Consider the following 24,599-nt stretch of genomic DNA (forward strand, 5'->3'; position numbering starts at 1 on the left):
TGAGCCAGAAATCTGTGTTTTCATGTGAAACCTCCGGGTTAGGACACATTCTAAACCCTCTGCAGGCCAAACAGAACAGCATCTGTGGGCCACACTATCCTGGCCCCTTGCCCAAGGATGGTCCAGATCCTCTTGGCTGTAAGGGAGCCCCTGACCCAGTCATGGTCTTGCCTTTCCCTGGGTGAGGGTGCGTTTCTAAAGTGGCTCCTGCACTTTGCTGGGCTTTGTGCGTCTGGTCAGTTGCTGCAAATGTCCAGGGACCTGGTGGACGAACAGAGAAACACTTCCCGGGGCGTTCGCTGTCCTTCAGCGAACTCTGGAAATAAATGGTGGGCATCAGCCTTCCCAAACTGGACGCTGAGTTGGCACTGGCCGAGCTTTGTCCTGCCTGGGACTTCTCTGAGGCTCCCCCCAAAATGAAACAGTGCAGGGGCCGTGCACCCCAGCACCTGAGGCAGACGGGCAGGTGACCATGTTCCTCCCTTCTCCCCCACCCTCCTCCCTCCCTCCTGCTTTTCTCCCTCCTCCCTCCCTCCCCCATCCCTTCCTTCTGCTGTGAAATATTTCCAACACAGTGAAAGGAAAGCACAGAGAATGATGTAGCAAACGTCTGTGTCCCCAGGTTTGGCGAAGTTTGGCATTCTGTCCTGTTGGCTGGAACCAAACGTTACAAGTGGCATCACAGGCCCTGTGAACCCCTTTCCACCCCTCCCGACTTTAGGACTTTGTGTTTCCCATCGGTGCCTCTGCCCCGTCACTCACATCACACTCACGGTCAGTAGACAAGTCTGCATCTTTCCGACCTTTGTGAACAAGGACACCATGTCTGAATGGTCCTACAGACCGATTTCCTGTCTCAGGATTACATTTGGGGTCCTGCGTGTGTAGCTGGGGTTCAGGCCTGCTCACAGCTGTGTAGTCCGTGGGAAGAAGAGACCACGCCTTGGTCAGGCAGACCCCAAACGATTAGGGTGGCCTGTGAGCCGGGTCGCCCAGGACACCCTGGTTTTGCAGGGAACAGTCTTGGACATCTTTCCTGTGCACGTGACCTTGACCTTTGACCTCCTTTACAGAGTCACGCAGAAGTGCAACTGCTGGTTTGGCATGTTCGTTCCCCACCAGCACCCCCGGGTCGCACCGGCTTTTATCCTTTTGGGACCAACCTTTTGGGACCACTGCCCATAGAGCTGGGGGTGTCCCCGTGGGCTGCCTGCTCCCCAGTTCTGTCCTGCTAACATCCGTGGTCCAAGGTGGCAGTTGGCCTCCTGACCTGGGTCCTTGATGGGGAACTTTGAACTTTCATTGCGCTTGATGGTAAGGAAGCTGCCCTCCCAGCCTCCACGGGCTCTTGGGGACCCCCGAGCCTCCCCCATCAGCCTGCCCACGACTTTGGGTTCTGCTGCACTCCTGGGCCTGGAGATTATCTCATTTCTGAGCCGGGCCCTGCACGCTGGGCCTATTTTTACACGACACCTATCATTGCTGTGTTTGAAGCAGAGAGGGTTATTATAGCAGGAGCTCAGTACCCTTCTGACCTGAAGCCTGCATTTCCTCCTTTCCTGCTGCTCTGTCCTCCGAGAAAAACAAAGGGAGCCTTTTCTCTTACCTCGGAACGTTTCAAACTGCCCCATTGCCCCTTTGGTTAATCCCCGTAAGCTGTGGTCATGGCCACGGCGAGTTAGGGCTCCTTTTAAATGCTGGGTTTCCAAGCACCGGGGCAGACAGAGCTCACGGGGTCCCCACTGGGTCCTGGCGGCCTCCTGGCTCGAGCGCTGGACACGGGTCACTCTGCCTGTGATCACGCCCACAGACGTGGGAGCCTGCCTCACTCAGACGCCCCCGGGTTCTTTCTTCAGTTTCCCCCAGAGTTTGTTTTCCTTCTCCCCCTCCGTGTAGACACAAGCAGCCATGCCACGCAGCCCGACGTCCAGCGAGGACGAGATGGCCCGGAGCTTCTCCGACTCTTCGGAGGAATCGGACTCGGGCAGCTCCAAGGAAGAGACCATCTACGACACCATCCGGGCCACAGCGGAGAAGCCGGGCGGCGCCAGGGCGGAGGAGAGCCAGGGCAACACGCTGGTGCTGCGCATCGTTATCGAGGACCTACAGCAGACGGTGAGCCTGCGCCCGGGTCAGCGGCAGGCGTGACCGGAACTCCAGATGCCCCTGGTCCCCTCTGCCCGGCCGGTCCCTGTGGCCCACGCATTGGGCTCCTGCCCCCTCCCCACCGAGCCCCCCGCCCCGCCCGCCCCCTCCTGGTGGTCCCGACCACCTCCCCCTCCGTCCTCTTTGTGCACTGCCAGCGGCACCTGCTGCGTGCGGGGACGGAGGCCGAGCCTCGGAGACACAGAGACCAGCCTTGCAGCGGCAACGCGCACAGTGGGCACCTTAGCAGGCGGGCTGCCAGCACCCAGGAGGGCCCTGCCTCTTCCCCTGCCGCTCTGTGCCCCCCACTTCCTGGGGTATGCCAGCTGTGTCCGGTGTGCCCTTCCCCGTACTGCCTGATGGCCACCTCCTAGCTGTCCCTGGAGGCTCAGGCCCGATGCTGTTTGCTGCATCGCCCACGAGGAAGACCGTCATTCTGGGGTGAACGTGCGTGAGGTACCTGGGGGCGCAGGAGAGGGGTCTTCCCGGCCGTGGTTCCATTCCAGCGGGGCCTCGGAAGATGGAGGAGGGTTTCCCTCTGGCGCGGGCGTGGCAGGTGACACACGCGGAAGCCTGGAGGGGGGCACCTGGCAGTGGGGTACAGTGTGGTGGGGGACCCATTGGGCTGGGCTGGGCTGGACTTGAACCCTCCCGAGGACACTGTCCAGGGTCTGGCTGGTGGATGCGGCATCTGGGCCAACGGGGAGGCAGGGATGGGTCGGGGAACCCAGGAGGGGCTTTCTGGAGGCCGGCAGATCGCAGACCGACAGTCAGGCTGAGTGGGCGCCTCTGGCTGGGAATTCTTGTCTCTCGGATGTAGGCAGCCTCTGGGGCGCTCTGGATGAGGGGGTCGGGTGTGCCACGTCCAGCCTTGGTACTTAAAGGCCCTGATGGGGAAGGGGCCGCACTTGGGATCAGAGGGACTGGGGGGAGAGGCTCACTGCGCCACCACCTGGCCATTTGGTGCAGGTGCATCACTTGGCCTCCGACCTGGGACCTCATCTCCTGGTGCTCCGGGGGTCTAATGAGTAGGTTTGGTGCCTCGGGGGCTGGGTCTCTGCTCTCCCAGGAGACATCTGCTCGTGGTCTCCCCTGGCCCTGCTCTCAGGGGAGGGGCCCCACGTGGGCCGAGGGTGCGGTGCTGCTGACACCGGTCATCTAAGAGCAAGGTCAGACGGCCCCACCTTCTAGGGAGAGCTCAGGGCGACCTGAACCCCAGAATGAATCCAGCAATGTGGCAGTCCTGGCGTTCAGCTCTTTCTTATTTTTTTAAAGATTTTTATTTTTATTTTTTGATGTGGACCATTTTTTTTTAAGTCTTTATTGAATTTGTTACAGTATTGCTTGTGTTCTGTGTTTTGGTTTTTTGGCCCAGAGGCATGTGGGATCCTAGCTCCCTGACCAGGCATCGAACCCGCATCCCTCTGCATTGGAAGGTCCCAACCACTGGACCGCCAGGGGAGTCCCAGCTCTTCTTTCTTCCATGTCACTTAACACCTCTTATAAAAGTAACAAGATTATTATAAAAACTTTGTCATATGGAAAAGCACAGATGCCAGTGCCAGAAGTGGTTGTCAGTAACATTTAATGAACATTTCAGACGTGTCTCTCCAAAGGGTTACAGGTAACAGGTGGCCATGTACAGATAGAAATACGTGGGTAAGGCTCAAAGTACACACGCTGTTAATAAATCAGCATCATTATGATGATTTCATTTGAATATAAAAGGAGAAAAAGTCAGTGAAGGAAATGCTGAACTTTAGTTTTTTGTGTTTTTTTTTTTTGCCATAAGGGAGACTGTTTCCAAATGAATCTGTAAACTTGAAAGAAGCAGTTACAAAACACTGGAAGGCTGAAATCTTTATTTGTTGTCATTTTTGATTACAAAATGACACATTTTTGATTACAGCTTTTTGCCTCCTTTTTTATTGCCATAAGGAACTTAGTGTTCTCTCCTCGTATTGTTTGGGGTGGATTAAGCTGATTGCTGTGATAAACAGACCTCCACATCTCAGGCACTTGACCCACAGATGCTTTATGTCTCGGTCCACTGGGGATCGGCGGGAATGAAGAGGTGGCGGTGGCAGTTCCGATCTGGGCAGCCATTCAGGGATTCAGGCTCCTCCAGCCGGGTAGTGGGGACGTGCCCTGGCCTCTGGAGTCCTCCCTCCGGGTCTCCTGTATCTGCTCAGAGGAGGAGGCAGGGAAAAGAGATAACTCATGGACCACGTCTCTCCTGCCACCTTCCCTCACGTCCTCCGCAGGCTGCTCCTGATCTGTGCACCTGACCCCAAGTGCCTGACTGCATGCTCCTGACCATGGAGGAGGCTGAGGAATGTAGTTTAGCTCTGAACCTGGGAAGGAAAAGGTCGCAGTGTGTGGAGAACAAGCAGCTGTGTGCACGTGCACACACATGCACACACACCCACGCGCACATGTACACGCGCGGCATCTCCTCCCCGCCCCCCGATTCTCGTTGGTGTAGAGCTCTCTGGGCGTGGTCACCATCCACCCCGCATAACACGCATCCTGCTGCAACCCTCAGAGCCCTGGCATCTCTCAGGCCCTCTTCCAGGGTCACTGCTCATTGCTGGGTAGACAGGGGCCTTCTCGTCACAGCTCTTTATTTCATTCCACCTCTTAAGCGGGCGGAGTTGACTGTCCAGGGTTTTTTCAGGAAGAGGTCCTGGGGGCAGCGCTTCCTCAGTGAATGGCCCACTGGTCTCGTCACTGGCGGGCGGGATGCTCTTTGAAGCCACCTTGATCCCGGGAGTCCTGGGCCATCGCCCGCAGGTGACATCCACCTGGGCTTTTCCTTCTCTGGTTCTGTCATCTTTTCTCTAATTGCTTTGATCACCTGGCGTTTTCCCTGTTTGTTCTTTCTTTACGGTAATTTCAGGTGCATCCATTCTGTTCTGTGCCTTCTGATTTATCACCGTCTTGTTATTTTGCCTTTCCATTTGTTTTCATAGCCCTGTGCTCGCTATTTTTGAAGATTATTCTTTTGAGTTATTTGTTTGTAGAGTTGGTTTCACGGCTTATTATTTTCCTCCTTAGCATGAAGTACTGAGATCTTTCTTCTTCCTAATCAGGGTGTATTTTCATCCAGAACAGATGAACCAGGTGTCTGATTTTTGCATGCCGTCCTTCTTCCTTTTCGCCGTTTCTTTCCCTGTAACGTCTCCGTTATTTTCTTTACTGTTTCTCCCGACCTGTTCCTGTGGTTCTTCAGTGACTTGCTCTTCTTTGTTGTGGTCACGAGAGTGAGTCAGACTTGGGGGTCTGTCTCCTGGCTCTTTTAGACACAAAGGCCCAGGGGTGGGGAGTGTTGAGTCTTTTTAGGAGGTCCAGGCTCTTTCTTTTGAGATTTTTCTGGTGCAGGGAGCTGTCCCTTTCTTGTGCATGGACACCTCCAGCCCTCGGAGCACCCCCAGTTAGCAAGCAGCCCTTCCGGGGGGGGGCGTCTCCTTTTGTCTCCCCAACCCTTGCCCAGTCAGAGGAGGGAAGAGAGAAGGGCCCCATATTCACGTCTGTCCAGATTTGAGTATACTGATGCAAAATGTCTGGATTTTTGTCCCTGCCAGTACCACTTCCAGGAATGAAGGTTGGGAGTTTTCCCCTGGAGGATTCAGTTTCTCTGGGGTGTACGAGAAGGATGTTTCTGGCCTTAGTTGTGCCCATTTTCCACTTTGGGTGCTTTTGGGGGTGGCTTTCATTATTTGGGGTCACTGGGTTGGACCTGGCTTCACCTCTTCTCGGCCCCTGGGTGCTGCACTGCTCATCCAAAGACCCTCCCTGGTGGGGACCTGGGTGACCCCCGCCACCCCGGCATGAACCTGTCCTCACGCTGCAGGGTTTAACCCTTTGAGCCCCTGAATTCTGTTACTGCTTATCGATGCTGGAGGAGTTTGGGGGACTGGAGAAGCACTCCCCTCAGATTTCAGACCCCAGACCTAAGATGCAAATGGGAAGGTGGAGGAAGGGGGGATGACGTGTGCCTTCCCCACCCGTCTCCCCAGGTGGGTTGCCCGTGTGCCCGGGGCCGGTACTGAAGGTCTCCGAGGCTGGGGCCCGGCCCCCCTGCAGGTGTGAAGTGAGCCTCGCAGGCTGGGCTCATAAATGTCTGTGACCTCAATGGCTGTCCCTGCTCAAAGTCTGTCTGTCTGGACAGTCCACCCCAGGGGACACTTATCATCACAACAGGGAGAGAGGCTGTCTCCCAGCCTGGCTGCTGGGAGGCTCCGAGGGCGGCCAGGCCAGGGTGTGGGACATCAGGGAAGGTTGTCACAGGCCGACTGATGGCGAGTGGCCCAGAAGGTACTCTGTCCTCAGGCCACAGGCTTTGGGGACCTGTCGGGAGTTGCTGATGGAGAAACACCTGTTCTGTAGGCCCAGAATTACCAAAATTCTTCCCGAAAGGAAGATCCTCCCAGGGGTTTGGTCTCTACTCCCAGGAGCATAATTGTTTCCAGAACCTTCTGAGGACCACCTCTCTTCTCTTCACTTTGTCCAACACACACAAAGGCCCTGGAGCCTGAGACTAGCAATCCCGCGGGTATGAGCGCTCAGGACAGAGTGGCGTTGTTCCCGCGTGAAGGCCCTTGCCAGGGTGAGTCCTGGAGCTGGGGGCTCGAGACGGGCCTGGACTCCTGCCCAGAGGGTTCGCGGAGCTGCCGAGCGGGTTCATCAGCCCAGCGCCCGCTCACGGCTTCTCCAGAAGCTCACGTGGCAGTCCCTCTTCTGCCCCAGGTGGAAGAGGTTCCCTCTGTAACCGAAAGTGAGGTCCAGCTGCTTGCTGCTCTAAAGTCAATAAAGGGGCAAGGTTGGTGGAAAGGAAAGTTTGCTTTATTTCAGAGGCTGGCAACCTGGGTGGGACAGGACAGATGTCCACAGGCCAGCTCCCCACCCCTGACAGTCAGTGGGCAAGAGCTTTTATAGATGGAGCACGAAACAGCACAGTCAGCTCTGACGGTCATCTTGAAATTGGTCATGCAGTGGTCTGGTCAGTGTCATCTTGATTGTTTTAAGGACAGTTAATCTTCAGTTCCAGGACGGGTTCGTTCCCATTTCCTTGAGACCAGTTCTCGGAATTGTGGCAGCTTGTGTCATGGTTACAGTCTGGTCATCATGCAGTTAACTTCTTCCACCTGGTGGGGTTTCTGTATCTAAAATAGCTCAAAGGACATGGCTCAGAATATTATCTATAGCCCTTGAGGAGGAACTAAAGGTCCTTGACTTTGCTTAATGACTAAACTATTATTATTTGGTCTCGTTTGACTGTTTTCCTTTGCTTCTGCATTTTCTCACTTCTCTGATTAAACCTATTGTTTGGCTAACGTTTTCTTCACAGATGAAAGGCAGGCAGAGGACATGGGGGGCGGGGGGAAGGACCATAGGGCCCTGCTCCGTTTCACCTCCCCAGGTGGGGTCTGGACCTGCTTCTCCTGAGTGACTGCTGTTTCTGCATCTCAGTGGGGCTGGAGTGTTGCACCTTGGATGGAGAGTCTCTGGCTGTGCCGGTCCTCCTTCCAGGAAAGCTCCCCGGGGGCCACCACACGCGCCGATGAGCGGAGTTCCGGCTGGGTGGATGGGTGCGCAGGCCACGCGGGGATGACAGGTGGGGCGGGCTCTGGAGTGTGGCAGGCGGGCATTCCTTCTGCCCGCTGGAGCATCGCAGATGCACAAGGAGCTTACAGTGGGGTTGAGCTCTGGCACCCGTCGGTAAACTTGGCCTTTTTAGCAAGAGGCACGAGCCAAAATCAGTAGAGACTATATAGCTCTTGTGTTATTTCTATTTGGGGGCACAGCAAACGGGGAAGTGGGGACAGAGCTGGCACCAGGACCTTCACAGCCCCCTTTCCAAGCCTCCCTGGACGTCACATCACAAGGACGGCGCAGAGGAGAACAGAAGGGGGCAGTGACGAGCTTTCGGGATCCCCCTGGGTGCGTACAGCATCTGCCCCCCACGCCCACCTCCACCCAGGGCTTGGCACCGAGTGGCTGCGGGGAAGCTGTCCGTCCACGTGTCTGTCCCCACGACCCGTCTGAGCCAGTTAACGGAGGTGCAGGAGCCTGGCCCACCTGGCAGAGGCTTCTGGAAAATGCCTTTTTGCTTGAATCAGTGCTTGCATTTATTAGATAACTGCATCTTGGAGTTTATTTCATGTAGGAAAGAGCATTTCAGCTGCTCTCCTGACCCCTCAGCCACAGTTTATTTCTGTCCACCCATCCCTCTCTCCCTCGAATTTCCCCCCGAGAGCAGCGGCCTGTAGCATCCCCGATCCCCGCCGCGGCCTTCCTCCCCGCTGCATCCCCGCCTTGCCTGCCTCCCCCGCCCTGACCCCCGCAGCAGCTGACCGAAGTGCCCCTGATCCATCACTTGCCTCCAATCGGGCTGTCAGGGCTGCTCGATCCAAGTGGCCTTGGTCCTCCCGCTCATCACCGAGAATCAGAACAGAACTCCAGGAGCACAGAGGGCTCACCTCCTCCTCCGTCAGGGTTTTAAATCCTCCTTTATCCTGTTGCCTCCGGCAACCTTCGTATTTGCTTTTTATATTTGAGGCTTCCCTGGTTTTTGAATATGAGGAGGACTTTGCCTGTCCTGTCTGTTTCTGAGCCCATCTCCTCCTACAGTAGCTGAGAATCCAGCCCCGATGGCTGGCCTCTCATGCTGCAAAGACCAGGAGGGGGGCATGCATCGTGAGAGAAGGTTCTGGAAGGCCTGTGCAGGAGTGGCTCGTCACCTTGAGAATCTCCGTCGGGGCACACGGCTGGGCAGGTGTTCAGTCCATCACTCTGGGCCCCTTGGGAGGTGAGAGTCTCCTTCCGGAAGTTAATTGCAGCCTCTGAATTCCACTCCCGGAAGGTTTGTCGTTGACTGCCAAGGACGCATCTTTCCAGAGGGAATGTGGTGGGTTGGGTGGACCTTCTGCCACGTTCTCTGGACACCCAGGCACTGGGTGAACGGAGAGCGGGAGGCTCGGGCCGGGGAAGCACAGGTTGGCCGAGCCTGGGCCCTGCAGCCTGGCCCTCCCAGGCTCCCGCCTGCCTGGGTTTGTCTCGCATTCACACAGGATTCCTTTTCCTGGGATCCCTCCCCAGCTCCCTCATCCCTCCACCTCTACTCATGTCTCACGGCAACCAAGCTGTGCAAGGCCTCCCTGACCCTCCGGCTGGCGGGAGGTCCTGTAACCATGTCTGTCCAACGCCGTCCCAACCACGGTCACGGCTCCAGCTCGACCTCCTGTCCGGGGCCTGGACCGCGTTTCTTCCTTGACATCTCCTCTGAAAGCTCGGAGGCCCGTCAACTCACATGGTCCAGAGCAGATGCCATGACCCTTTCCTTCTTCCCTCTGACCCCAAAGCTGGCCCCGCTGGTTTCCCTCTCTTGGCCAGTGGTTACATTAAAAAAAACCCAGCTCTACTGAGGTGTGATTTACAAGCCGTGAAGCTCACGCATTTTAAGGGCCCTGTCCAGTGGTTTTCAGTAAGCCTGCTGAGTTGCCCGGCCACCTCGGTCTGGACTCTTCCCATCACCACCTTGGTCTGGACTCTTCCCATCACCACCTCGTGCCTGTTTGCAGTTCCTCCTCATCCCCACTTCTAGCCCCGACAACCACTAACCGTGTTCTGTCTCCACGGAGTCTCCTCTTCTGGACCACCCACGTGAACAGGTCACACGACGTGTGGCCTTCTTTCACCTGGCGTCACGGGCGTGAGGTTCATCCACGTCATGGCATCTGTCTGTTCTTTCCTTTTTATCACCGGGTAGTAGCCCATCGTGAGGCTGAATCCATTCCCCGGTTGATGGCCAGTTGGGTTGTTCCCACTTTGGGCTGTGAACCTTCTCTGATTCTGTTGTCTGAGCCAGAACCCAGGAGTTATCCCGAGCATTCCATCGCCCCTCAGCCAATCCACCCCCGAGTCCTGCCCTTTGACCTTCTGAATCCCTTTGCACCCGTGTCACTGTTTCCCCACCCCAGCCCTGTCTCTGCCATCTTCCTCCTGGACCAGGGGAGCTGCAGACCCCTTTTTCCTCCCAGAAGTTTTCTACACAGTGCTGAAAGCAGCTGTTTTTTGTTTTAATTTTTTATTTTTTTTTAATGCTATTCTTGTCTGCTTACATTCTTTTTATGTATGTATGTATGGCTGTGTTGGGTCTTCGTTTCTGTGCGAGGACTTTCTCTAGTTGTGGCAAGCGGGGACCACTCTTCATCGCGGTGCGCGGGCCACTCTTCATCGCGGTGCGCGGGCCTCTCACTATCGCGGCCTCTCGTTGCCGAGCACAGGCTCCAGACGCGCAGGCTCAGTAATTGTGGCTCATGGGCCGAGTTGCTCCGCAGCATGTGGGATCTTCCCAGACCAGGGCTCGAACCCGCGTCCCCTGCATTGGCAGGCAGATTCTCAACCACTGCGCCACCAGGGCAGCCCAAAGCAGCTGTTTTTAATGCGAACCCGGTTGCCTCTTTGTTGTAGACCACCCCCCGTCCAGGAGTCTTACTGTTCTTAGAATAAGATCAAATGCACAAACTTATTTACAAAACAGAAATAGAGTCACAGATGTAGAAAATAAACTTATGGTTACCTAGGGGAAAGGGGGCTGGAGGGATAAATTGGGAGATTGGGATTAACATATACACACTACTATATATAAAATAGATAATCAACAAGGACCTACTTTGTAGCACAGGGAACTCTACCCAATACTCTGTAGTGACCTATATGGGAAAAGAATCTAATTTTTTTCTTTATTTTTGGCTGCGTTGGGTCTTTGTTGCTGCACGTGGGCTTTCTCTAGTTGCGGCGAGCGGGGGCCACTCTTCGTTGCGGTGCACGGGCTTCTCACTGCGGTGGCTTCTCTTGTTGCGGAGCACAGGCTCTAGGTGCGCGAGCTTCAGTAGTTGCAGCACGTGGGCTCAGTAGCTGTGGCTCGTGAGCTCTAGAGAGCAGGAGTTGTGGCGCATGGGCTTAGTTGCTCCGCGGCATGTGGGATCCTCCCGGACAGGGATCGAACCGTGTCCCCTGCATTGGCAGGCGGATTCTTAACCACTGAGCCACAAGGGAAGTCCTGGGAAAAGAATCTAAAGAAGAGTGGGTATATGTATATGTATAACAGAATCACTTTGCTATACACCTGAAACTAACACATATTGTAAATCAACTATATGCCAATAAAAATTAATTTTAAGAAGAGGATCAAATGCTAGACGTCTTATGAATTCATCTCAGCCCTTGCCTGCTGAGGTGACATCTGAGCCGAGCCCCAGGTGTCGAGAGGTTGGCTTGTAAGGATCTTTGCCCAGAACATTCCGGGCAGAGGGTCGCAGGAGCGGCATGCCTGAGGTGGGAATGAACTTGGTTGGCAAGTCAGAGCAGCGGAGAAGGCCGAGGCCGCCGGCTGGGCAGGTGCACGGGGCGGAGGGTGGTGGGTAGGGGCTGAGGCGAGGGGGTGTGATTCCCCCTGAAGAACAGTGGGAATTTTGGAAAGGTTTGGCACAGAGCGTGTGACCTCGTTTATATTTGAAAGGGGACCCTGGCTTCTCTCGGGGGAGGAGGGAAGGGAGCAGAGGCAGGTAGGAGGCTCCTGCAGCAATCCAGGGGGTAGCGGGTGTTGGAGGCTGGGGCCAGGGGTGGCGGGAGAAGGGGGAAACGGGGACAGGTTCCTGATGACAAAGTCGAGGTCATCAGAGCACATGCGGCTCTCGCAGGAGATTGTGCTCTGGCCAAACAAAGGGTCCTTAAGGGTGACTTGTATCAACACCCTGCCTGCGTCTTTGCAGTTTCTCAGCACAGGAACAAAAAAAGACTCCTTTTCTTTGAAAGATTGAGATGTAATTCATGTACCGTACACTTTGCCCGTTGAAAGTGTACAATTCAGTGGATTTTAGTAAATTCACAGGTGAGGGTACCCACCACCACAGTCAATCTTAGAACATTTTCGTCACCCCAAAAGGAAACCCCATACCTGTTAGCAGGGTGTCCCCCATACCCCTCCCCCAGTCCCTGGCGACCACTAATCTGCTTTCTGTCTCCGTGGATTTGCCTGTTCTGGACGTTCCATGTCAGTGGAATCAGGTGATGTGTGGCCTGGGAGGCGGCTCATATTTATTTACTTTTGTTGTCGGCTTCTCCTGTTGGAGACAAGCCCATCCCCCTAGGTCTTCCCCTGAAAACAGCGCTTATCCCATTGACGCCTTAAATGTCTCCATTAAATGGCCTCACGGGTCACCCAGTAGCCCAGGCAACGCAGAGGTGAGAAACTCTTGCATCAAAATGTTCTTTTGTCTTTTGTGCTGCCATTTTGTTTTCAGATTTTCCTGTCCCAGATTTTCCTTTCTCGCCTGCTTGTTCGCTGACCACAAGGAAATCTGTTTGGGATTTTAGACTTGATTAGAACATGAGTTGTACATGACCCTGACTTGACAAGGTACATCTTCTTCCCTAAAAAAGTCATCAAAGAGGACTCAGTGGACAGAAGGTGATAACGGTGATAATGTTCTTCGTTCAGGAACTTGGTTTATGGCGGTGGAGTGTGGCCCGGGGCCGACTCCAGTTCAGCCAGGGAAGCCCCCAAGAGGCCGAGGAATGCCTTAGGTTCCAGATTGGTGTATCTTTTTTTCATTTAGAGAAAATTTAAAATATAGGAAAAATACAAAGAATAATATCATACATACCAGTTTTATTGTTTATTATGTAGAATTGACAGTGGCTAACGTTTTGTCTTTTTTCAATCATAGGGTTAAAATGTTTCTGATAAAGCCCAAGTCTCCCTCACCCTCCTGCCCAGGCACCTCTGCTCAGAGGCAGACACTGTCGTGATTCACTGTGAATCCCTCTTGTTCCTTTTCCTCTTTTTATATGCATCAGTGACCTCTATATAGTGTTGTGTTGTTGTGTAAAAATGAATATATATATACCTGGTATCACACTGGGCATGTCATTTATAACTTATGTTTTCCGCTTGGTGTTATAGTTTCAAGATTTGTCTTTATTTATTTTATGTATCCACCCATCCACCCATCCATCCATCCATCCATCCATCCATCCATCCATCCATCCACCCTTTTGGCATTACAGAAATACATGGTTTGGATCTTTGATCTCTACGTTCAGCAACTCTGTTAATGTCCTTTGTAGTAATGCATTTGGATCACTTTGCGGGGGTAAAAGCACGGAACTTGGTTATCTTTGTGGTTTCATTACTTGCTTGGTAAAGCCAGAGAGAGCCCACCTCCCCACACCCTTTGACTCCCCTCTGCCTCCATTTTCTCTGTGATGTGGTGATAATCAGCCGCATTGTCCTTATTGTTGTTGTTGTTGTTTTTTTTGCCAAAGCAAGGGAATCATTTTATTTTTATTTATTTATTTCTTTAACATCTTTATTGGAGTATAATTGCTTTACAATGGTGTGTCAGTTTCTGCTTTATAACAAAGTGAATCAGCTATACATATACATATGTCCCCATATCTCTTCCCTCTTGCGTCTCCCTCCCTCCCACCCTCCCTATCCCACCCCTCTAGGTGGTCACAAAGCACCGAGCTGATCTCCCTGTGCTATGCGGTTGCTTCCCACTAGCTATCTATTTTACGTTTGGTAGTATATATATGTCCATGCCATTCTCTCACTTTGTCACAGCTTACCTTTCCCCCTCCCCATGTCCTCAAGTCCATTCTCTAGTAGGTCTGCATCTTTATTCCCGTCTTGCCCCTAGGTTCTTCATGACCATTTTTTTTTTTTTTTTAGATTCCATATATATGTGTTAGCATACGGTATTTGTTTTTCTCTTTCTGACTTACTTCGCTCTGTATGACAGTCTCTAGGTCCATCCACCTCACTACAAATAACTCAGTTTCGTTCCTTTTTATGGCTGAGTAATATTCCATTGTATATATGTGCCACATCTTCTTTATCCATTCATCTGTCGATGGACACCTAGGTTGCTTCCATGTCCTGGCTATTGTAAATAGAGCTGCAATGAACATTTTGGTACATGACTGTTTTTGGATTATAGTTTTCTCAGGGTATATGCCCAGTAGTGGGATTGCTGGGTCGTGGGAAACCTCAAGGGCCCTCCTGTGAAAGGCCTACAAGGAAGTCAGGCCCTGAATGTGTTGGCTATCATTCATGTCACGGGGCGGCTTGCTAAAGACTGAGAGGAGCTTTATTTTCATATGTATCATTAAAAAGCGAAAAGCCTATTTAACCAGCCCCAGTTCTGTGTGTTGGAAGGATTCCATGCTGCATCTTCCTGTTAGATGTGAGGCTAATGCCCCATATATGAGAGTGAGCAGGGCAGCTCACGCAGTCTCAGTGGCCCAAGCGACGCATGTCTGGCTTGGTGTGCTCTTCTGCTTAAGCTTACTGTCAAAACCCACTTAAATCCTTTCGAGAAGCTAATGCCTGGGTCTGGAATTATTACACATTCTGTCAGAAGCTTTGTAAATCCCACAATGTGGTGAGAATATTGTGGTTCAAAGGTCACCCTGGGGAAGAGCAGAGCTCTCCTCCTTCCCTGATGTCCCGGGCTGATAAGAATGATCCAGAAAGTGGCAATAAGAGGGCGCGAATCATCAGAATTTAATTTTCTAATTTTTTTTTTTAATTTTTAAAAAAAAATTTTCTAAATTTAAAAAAATTTTTTCAGAATTTTAATTTTCATTAGTGCCAAGGGTGAGACTCTTTTCTAGCACCTTTGCTCTGTGGTCGGATTTCCGTGGCTCCTTCCCTCCCTGTTCTGACCGTTCTGCTAACAGCCCTTCTTTCTGGGCGGACAGACAGGAGCTCTTATTACACTTGGTCAGCACAGCACCTGCCCCTGTGTGATGCGGCCACCACCTCCCCTGTCTCCCTTTCTCTGCCTGGAATCCACTTCGTGGCCCCCCGCCTGGTGAACCCTCCCGATTTGCAGCTCCATCCTGTGCAGTTGGGACCAAGTTGAAACTCATCAGCCCTCTGGTCCATTCATTCCAGACCCGCCTCTGGCAGCTGTGTGACGTGGGGAGCAGTTCCGAGGGTTTACGGTGTTCCTCTTTGGGCTTGGGGCTGCTCGTACCTCCTCCAGGAGGACATAAGGAGAAGAGGGTGCATTTGACGTGCTTTCTTTGCTGGGCTGGCGGGCGCACAGTGAGTGCTTTGTGTCTGCGGTCAGGACGATTTAATTCTCCCCCGCCTGCCCTTACCCACCTCCACTTACTGCTTCTAGGAGGACCTCTTTAGCCAGCATCATATCCTCTGCTTTGCTCTGAGCCTGCCTGAAATCGTGGGGACCAACAGAGGAAAATGAACTCACCTCCAGGGAGGGTGTGAATCTCTGACAGAGCCCAACTAGTGCCTCTCAGTGACTATGGCATTGACGGCCGCAGAGGACCACTAGCTGGCCCCTTAAAGGTCACCAGGATGCACGGTCCACCCACCACTTCACTAAAGCATCCGGGGCTGCTGTCAAGCTTTTATTCTTTGAAAAATGTTATTCTGATTGGAAAAACACTAACCCTAACCGTAACCCTAACCCTAATCCACAGCCACTTTGGCCTTTAGTGTTTAAACATTCAGAAGCACTAGTGTGGCTCCTGGACTTCAGCTTCCTCGGACCAGGCTGTCCTTCTCGGTCACAGTCACCCACTGTTTTCCCCGTTCCATATACATCCTTTTCATGTGTTACCCGTGACAGCATCTCCATGTTTTCCACCACAGGTACAGCCTGGTGGGTCTTTGTCCACGGCAAAAAGCATTGTTTCATTTGGACGATTGCATTTGGAAACCACTCCATCACAGTTTGGGGGGCAGAGGTTTGCAGGTGTGCAGATGGCACGTGAACAGCTGTTAGAGGCCAACCACCCCTCGATGCACCTTTAAATGACTCCTGGCTAGTTCTGTTTATTAAGGGTCTTTGAAATGCATCCCGAAAGAATTGAGGATGATGTGAAATGTGCTTCTTTTGCAGTGAATGATGTGCTCAGAAACTGGGATTTCTTTCAGAATATCTTGCGTTCCTCCTGGATGCACTGGGGTCCGTGTTTCCAGCTCCGTATCCTGATGAACAGGTGAACAGGGGTGATGCAGGGGGCTCCCTCAGCACCACGACCCCTGAATGCTTGTCAGGCCTCCCCCTCGTTCTTCTCGCTTTTTCTGGGAGGAAGTCAAGAGTGAGCTGGATTTAAGTCTCACCTGAGGACCGTGAGTGAGCAGATGTGGCGGAGGGGGTGATCTGAATAGATGGTGTAATTCAACCCGTGTTATTGATGGTTCTTCGCTTGGCCTCCAGACAGCTCACTGTAACAACAGACATTTTACACGGTGTAATATTTACCATTCCTCAAGCTTTGTCTAGACACGTCTTACCCTTCTAACATCTTACAAAACAACCGTTGTCATCATTTCTGTTTTGCAGGGCCCAGAACAGATTTGGAGAGCAATTTACTCTCTTACATAAAATTCTCTTGCCGTGTTTTTGTGAATCAAAACAGCCTTGTCCAACTTCTGCCTGCTTCTGCCCCACGGGCCAGCCCCTCCAGTAGATACACGTGACCCCAAAGCACCAGGTTGTGTGACCCTCTGTGGATCCTGTGAGTTAGTTGGCCACACAGACATGGCCCAGTGTGGCCCTCTGTGTGTGGCAGAGGCTTGGCCTTGGTCACAGTGTCATGGGCTGCCTTGTGTCCCCGTAAAATTCATATGTTGGAGTCCTGACCCCCAACACCTTAGAAGGGAACTGTATTTGGAGAGGAGGATCTTTAAAGAGATGGATAAGGTAAAATGAGGTCACTGGGGTGGGCCCTAATCCCATAGGACTGGTGTCCTTATAAGAAGAGGAGGTCAGGACACAGACACACACAGAGGGATGACCACGTGAGGACACAGGGAGAAGACGGCCGTCTACACGCAGAGGAGAGAGGCCTCAGGAGGACCCAGCCCTGCCCACACCTGGATCTGGGATTCTAGCCTCTGGGACTGGAGACAGTACACGTCTGTCGTTTAAGCTCCCCGGCTGTGGTGTTTTGTTACAGTGGCCCAAGCTGACTCATACACACAGATCCAGGGTCTTAAGTGGCTGACTCAGGCGCCCCTCTCTTGTCTCCAGGACCAGAGTGCCTCCTCTTGAGTCCAGGTATTTCAGGTTTAGCCTCATGTCTTGCAGAATAACTACAGCTCACGTTGACCATGTAGGATTCCTCTCACTCTCTTCATTGTAGATTTCAGTGTGACCATGAGCTCTACCACGGGAAGGGCCAGAGTTTCGTGCGGGTTGACCGCACGCCGACCGCAGCTCTGCTCACCTTGGTGGTGCGTCTCTCCTCTCAGGATTTTTGGATCATTCAAGGAGCTGATGAGGTCACAGTGCACTTGGTGCAAAGCGGGCCCCCAGAAATGGTAGCTCCCACCATCCTCGTCCTGATCACGTGTGGACCTTGCTTTACTGCTGGGTTCTGTCACCCAGGACGGTTCCATGTATGGAACTTTGTATTCAGTGCAGTTCAGTTCCAGTGACATCCACTGAGCTGCACGGACATCAGGTATGGTTCTGCCGAGAAAAGGACATAAACCCTGTCGTCACCAACAGCTCAGAGGGGCAGGGAGCGCTCTCGCCAGCTGAATGCCGGTGGTGCCAGGAGCCGGGAGAGGGCGAGGGTGGGGGATGTGAATGGGTGCATCTTGGAGGAGGAGGGTGCAGATGGTTACCTGGGCTGGAATGTGCCTCCCCCTGGAGGATGCTGAGCTGGCCTGCGGGAGTCCTCGGAGCTTCCTGGAGGCCGGGCTGCCCTCCTGTCTTCCAGGCTGATGCCGGTCACCGCCCCGTCTCTCTCTGTTAGAGTGTGCACGTCTCTGCCCCTCCCATTTCCAAACCACCCAGATCCCGTGTTGAGCGCTATGCTTGCCAGGACGTAAGCGAGAAGCACTCTGATGTGGGTCTTGGAGATGCCCGTACATCCTCTTGCAAGTGTTCTGCATCTTAAGCCACCAGCTCAGCCAGACCCACCGGGCGGTTTTGAGATGGATCTGGATGTCTTGGCATTTGGGCCGTCGCAGCAGGAGATCAGTGAGTGACAGGTACCGACTCCTGCCTGTGTGTCAGGAGAAAGGGAGGAGGAATACACGCGTGTCCCACCTCCCAGGAGGCAAGAAATGCAGGATGGAGAGGCTGTGACCCGCAGGCTAGGCAGGAGGGGGCAAGGGGCAGCCGGTTTAGCTTGAATGGTCCGTGGGCTGTGGGTTCAACTCGGGGAGCTCAGAGGTCAGCTCAGCTGGAAGACCAGAGAGAGGGCGAGTCCCTGACCCTGTGGGAGGTGTGAGTGCAGTTTCAGCTGGCAGACGAGGTGGGGAGGGGACGGCCAGCTGGAAGCACAGGCACGCAGGTGCTGGAGGCTGGGGGCTCACGTGGCCTGGCTTTCCAGAGGACTGCCCGCGCGTTGCTGGAGTGTGTGTGTGTGTTTGTGCATATGTGTGTGTGTCTGTGTATGTGTGTGTATATGTGTTCGCATGTGTGTATGTACAGGTATATATGTGTGTTTGTATTTGTGTGTCCTTACGTGTTTGTGTACACGTGTTTGTATGTATCTGTGTGTGTATGTTTTTATGTGCATGTGCATGTGTGTGTGTGCCAGTGCACACGTGTGTGGGGTTGGGGCCAGGGCAGAGGTGGTACCGACAGGCAGGACGTGGGGAGTTATTGGCTTGAGAGGGGATCCTGGCGGCCACTCAGGGAATCAGGTTGTGTGGGCCCGAGGGGCATGGGGTGAGCTCAGTGCAGTGGCTGCTGGAGTGACCTGGTGAGAAAGGCTTGGGGCTGCTGGGCAGTGGAGGTGGGACAGACGAGGACTCACACACCCGAGGTGGTGGATTAATCCAGACCAATCCAGAAGCTGCGGGACAGGACGGAGTCAAGAGGTCCTCCTGGGTTTGTGGCATGGGAGGAGGGGCAGCCGCTGAGATTGGGAAGGAGGAGGGAAGGAGGAGGGGAGGGGCAGGGAGGGACGATGGGGGGCATCTGTTTGGGGGTTGAGTTGTTAGGTTGGTGTCATCACTTAGCCCACACTGGAGTCACTCATCTGTCAGCTGGCGTCCAGGTCCCTGCGTCTCCCTGCTCGGTGAACTTGGGTTCATGGTCAGCACCTTGCTTTGTGTCCAGGGTCCTGCCACAGGTCCACCACTGTCACCATTGCTGGCTAAGGAGCCTGTTCCAAGATTTTGTTAGTCTTGTGAATTCACACCAGGGTGAAAATCTTTGTTTGAAGTGCTTTGTTGTTCTTCGGGGGTTTTCTTTTGTCCATCCTCCCTGAAGCCCAGCCGTTAAGTGGAAGAAAGGACACCACGTCTGTGGCGCTCCCCTGCTTTTTCTGGGAGACATGTCCGCGGCTAATCTCCACAGCACCACATGCCTTGAAACCTGTGACGTTGTCTATTTTTAAAAGTATCTCGAAGCGTAGCCTTTACTTCTTTGAAAAAAATTATTTAGAATCTCCCAAATAGCGTCCCTTGCTATGGAGGTGAAACTGCTTCTCCCTTGTAACTGTCAACATTTAACACTGGGGCAAATTGACAGGTAATTGGAAAATCTGAACAAAGGCAGTATCTCCCTGGTCCACAGAGGACCTGAACATAAGTATTCTCTTCCGTTTTCTCAGTGACTAGACGTCTGATATTTTATAATTTGTCCGCACTGAGGTACCGCATGCACAGAGAGGAAATGACATGTCAGTTAAATAGTGAGGACTTCGGAGCTGGGCCGATTCAACTTGGGTTCGGATTGAACCTCCACCGTTTTCTAGACACGCGACCTTGGGGTAGTTACGTGAGTCTCGGAGGCTCAGCTTCCTCCTCTGGAAAATGGGAATAGTAATAATTGTTATTACACTGTATTTTAACATATAATTATATATTAATTATAGTTATTGATATAATAATAATAATCACACTATATCAATAATAATGATTATAATAATAATAAGACTCTCCACTCGTGGTTGTGTTGAAGGTAGATATAGCACAATTTCTGGCATTTAGGAGTCAATAAATGTCAGCCACGACTGTGTCATCATCATGATCATTGTCATCACCATTATGTTCACCATCACCGTCATCAACACCACCAACATTATCACCGTCACCATCATCAACACCACCATCATTATCACCATCATCAACACCACCATCATTATCACCATCACTATCACCAACACCACCATCATTATCACCATCACCATCACCATCACCATCATCAACACCACCATCATAATCACCATCACCATCACCATCATCAACACCACCATCATTATCACCATCACCATCACCATCACCATCATCAACACCACCATCATTATCACCATCACCATCACCATCATCATCACACCCCACTAGGCTTTGAGCTCCTTAAGGGCCAGGAACCCTTATCTTTTGGGGGAACACAATTCAACCCATAATGACATGTATTATACATGTTCCGTCTGCTTCTTACAACTGCCCTGCAAGTTATGTAGTTGCCATGGTTTTCATCACAGAAACAGGGGGACCACTGGGTTGGTAAATTTGCCCAGGACCACAAGGTTAGTGTGTGCAGTTGGGTTGGAAATCCAAGCCTTTCTGACCTCCGAGCTCCTGCTCCTTCTAGCAGTTTCTCAGTGGGGCCCTCTTGGCATTTTTCTGGAGCAGGACGTTTCTTCATTGTGCTGGGCTGGCCTGTACACGACTCAGCATCCCCAGCCCTGCCCCCTAAGTGGCAGTGGACACCAGTCTCTGGGATCATCTACAATTGCCACACAGATCCCCTGGGGGCTGGTTTTCAGACTGTGCTCTGCTCAGGACCCACTTGCTGGCAGGATCCTTTCTGCCGGCCGCAGGGAGGGAGCCTCAGGCCCTCTTTGGATGCTGGTCTCTAAGGGAACTTGAGTTCGTGTATCCACGTAGCTGGAACCAGAGGCCGACAATGATTCTCAAAGCAGAAATTGGCGAGATACCCACGGCCCCACTTGGTCACCTCTGATACAGCTCAACTGTTGTGTTGGGAGTTTCCAGACAGTCTTCTTATTCAGCCGAGGATGGCAGGGGTGCAGCTGGCAGTCACTGAAGCGAACAACGGGCCCCCACCCAGCCTCACAGCCCCAAGAGGAGCTCTGAGCCTTACTCTTGAATTCAGTCTTTGCCATCGGAGAGGGACAGACGGCGCATTCATGCCCATGGGGTCAGGTTTCCTGGCAGCGGGATTCCGGGCTGCCTGTTCAACCAACCTGTTGTTGAGAGTAGCGGGGTCCTCTTACCCGGCGGGGAGGAGCTCCCCCGAGGCAGAGGGTCAGGGAGATAGTAGGGCCTTTTGCATCCTTGGGTGAGCAGAATCCCCCTGCAGAGAATTGGTTCCAACCTCATACGCAGTCAAACCTCGTCGTTTCTGAACGCTTTTACAGTGATTAAGCACATTTTTGAGCCCCTGCTGATGGCCGTGCAGTGGAATATAATTTTAATTCAATACAAATTAGAAGTGATGGTCAGAAGCGGATTTGGCCTAACGTTTGTTTTCCTGGCTTATTGGCGGGTCTCACTGAAGGGACCTGGGAACGTGACCAAGTCGTGTCATTCTGGTTCTTAGCGGCTCCGCTCTGTTCTTGAAAAGTGTTCGTGGTTGGTTTGCAGGAACCGTCTGTACTGTTTAACTTTTTCAAAAATTAACTTTCACGGCAACTGATACGATTGCTAAATCAAATCATTCTTCGAAATTGCCGTTCTTTATGGCTTGGGCGGGGCGGTGTCAGTGTTTTTACAGCTGTTACGTTCAGAGTCCGGGGGGTGGGGCACAGACGCTTGTGCCCTGGGCTTTCGCATCAGTGAGGTTACGAGAGGAGACGTCCACCTGGACCTGAGGTGCCAAGAGAGAGCGATGGGGGTAAAAACTAAGCCGCACTGTAATTGGCTCGCGCCGTGGTCCTCGGTCTGTTTCCGAGACCAGCTACAGCAGCAGCACCTTGAAACTTGTGAGAAATGCAGCTTCTGGGGCCCGATCCAGACCCGCTGCCTCAGACACTCTGCTTGGAGGGGGTGTGGGTCAACAGTCTGTGTTTAACAAGCAGGGACGTTTGAGAAGCTCCGTACAAGCGAGAGAACTGCCCAAGGCAATAGGTGGTGGGGAGTTATGACCAGAAAACACGGCTGGTCCCAGAGATTGGAGCCAATGGTGAGAGCTGAGGCCACAGAAGCAGTGACTCGATCTGAGCTTTTCCCCTTTTATATTTACCAAAGCGACAAGAAGGTCGTATTTTTTTCATCCAGAAAAGCCAGGGGGTCCAGAGCTCAGAGGAGCTCTCAGGACGGAATGGAAGCACCTTTGGCATCTCTGACCACGTGCCGGGGTGGCATCCTGCATCACTAACCAGGGGTCTCTGTCCTTCCGCGCAGAAGTGCATTCGATTTAACCCAGATGCGACGGTGTGGGTTGCGAAGCAGCGGATTCTGTGCTCGTTGAACCAGAGCCTGAAGGACGTCCTGAACTACGGGCTGTTCCAGCCGGCGAGCGACGGGCGAGACGGCAAGTTCTTGGATGAGGAGCGTCTTCTGCGCGCGTACCCGCAGCCCGTGGGCAGGGGCATCCCCTCCCTGGAGGTACTGGTCACCGCCTCAGAGCCTGGGCGTGATGGCGGAGGGAGGACCTTCCCCCAGTTCCACACTTGATTCGGGCTGGGAAATCGCTCTTAGCTCAGAACAGTAGTATGCATTCTCGAGGTCGCAGCTGATTTTGTCGTGATTTGCAGACCAGTGTGCAATTTTTAGCTATTTGTTTTCCTACTGTGGATTGGACGAACTTGTTGGAGGGACACCTTGGTGTGAGCGGACCGTGGGTCTGACTCAGGCTCGCGTCACCAGGAGCTGTGAGCCCTGGGGACGCAGAATGGGGTTTGCTTCTACCTCCCTGAGTCTCCCCCACCCCCGTCCTTGGGCACAGGGTGGCCCTTGGCCATCCAGCTGTTGTCAGAAGCATGACTCGCAGGAATGACCTGTGGGCTCTTTGAGCCGCTGTGGCCAGTCACGTGCTCTTGGGCTGCCTCGTGAAGTGGTGGGTGCATACGCCCGGCAGCTTTACATCCACAGAAAGTGTGTCCCCCGGCTCTGCCCTGGGGAGTCCGGGCTTGCTGCACCCTGAGTTTACATATGCTATTTCCACATGGTGTATTTTTTCATTAATTTTTAAGCAACTATACTCCAATAAGAACGAATAAAAAATTTTCATTGGCGCATAGTTGATTTACAATGTTGTGCTAGTTTCAGGTGCACCGCAAAGTGAATCAGTTATCCATCTACATACAGTCGCTCTTTTTCAGGTTCATTTCCAATATAGGTCATTACAGAATACTGAGTAGAGTTCCCTGTGCTGTGCAGTAGGTCCTTGTTGGTTATCTATTTTATATATAGTAGTGCGTATATGTCAATCCCAACCTCCCGATTTATCCCTCCTCCCCCACCCCACAATTATTAAGACAGCGACACAAGTAGGTGGAAATGTGGTCGTTTCTACTATGACCCTACATGTCACTATCATTATCAAGTGATCGTATTCGTTTCAGCTTAGTCAACAGTGAGGGCCTGTGAGTGTGGCATTGTGGGTGGCATCTGGGCCCTCGAAGGGGGTTGGTCTGAAGTCAGAGACATCCTGGACCATGGCAGCACCTCATCTGCACATTCCCAGGTCTGACAGTGACTTTGAAGCTGAGGTTCTGGGATCCCCAACATGTGTTGGACCAGGGAGAAGGGTTTCCGTGGAGGAAAAGCTGGGATGCCCCTGGGGAGTCAAGTGGTTCCCTGTTCTGGCCTCAGTTTGCTCACCTGTGAACTGGGGGTCCATTGAGAAACCGCCTGTCGGGGGCCTGCTCACAACCGGCCCCTTTCTCGGCGTGGCCCACGTGCATGGGACAGTCAAGGTTCTGGTCTGATGGAGTTTACACTCCTGTAGGAGATGACAGGCCAGGAACAGTAAACAAACAGCTCATTTGGGGGCTGATAATGTCTATAAAGACAGAGAAACAGGGCGAGAACAGGAAGTCCGGAGCCTACCCTTGATCGGAAAGCATCTTGGAGGAGGCGACACGGGCCCGTCCCCCAGCCCCTGAGAACCGAACGAGAGGAGGCCTGGGAGAGCCCGGTGGGACCTGGGCAGGGCTGTGTCCTGGCTTTCAAGGCAGCCGGAATGCGTGTCCTTCTGCTGTCTCATGGCAGCTGAGGCTGAGAGGCGAGCACGTGAGCATTCATTGCCCCATGTGGATGTGTGGTCTGTAACATCAGACGGACTTGGTCCAGTCCTGGTCACTGTGGGACCCTACCTGCCACCCCACAGCCTTTCTGAGCCTCAGATTCCCAGCTTTGAAATTGGAGGAACATTACTACCATCTTCTCGGTGGCTGTGAGGCTTGGGTGAGCTATTCCTCGGGGCAGTGATCTTAGCGTAAGGCCTGGGGATGGGCGAGCGCCTGCATTGGTG

At 52.9% G+C, this 24,599-nt stretch overlaps 1 protein-coding gene across 1 annotated transcript in view; it reads left to right on the top strand.

Annotated features, from left to right (window-relative positions):
- SHANK2 (SH3 and multiple ankyrin repeat domains 2) overlaps positions 1-24,599 on the top strand; it is a 478,101-nt gene that overhangs the window by 82,997 nt on the left and 370,505 nt on the right. Inside the window, exons 4-5 of the mRNA XM_082342199.1 lie at positions 1,897-2,115; positions 22,526-22,729. Of these exons, the coding sequence (XP_082198325.1) occupies positions 1,909-2,115; positions 22,526-22,729 (411 nt within the window). The 5' untranslated portion in view covers positions 1,897-1,908. The remainder of the gene's footprint in view (positions 1-1,896; positions 2,116-22,525; positions 22,730-24,599) is intronic.

This window comes from Balaenoptera borealis (genome assembly GCF_965194805.1).
Source record: "Balaenoptera borealis genome assembly, chromosome: 11".
NCBI classification, from domain to species: domain Eukaryota; kingdom Metazoa; phylum Chordata; class Mammalia; order Artiodactyla; family Balaenopteridae; genus Balaenoptera; species Balaenoptera borealis.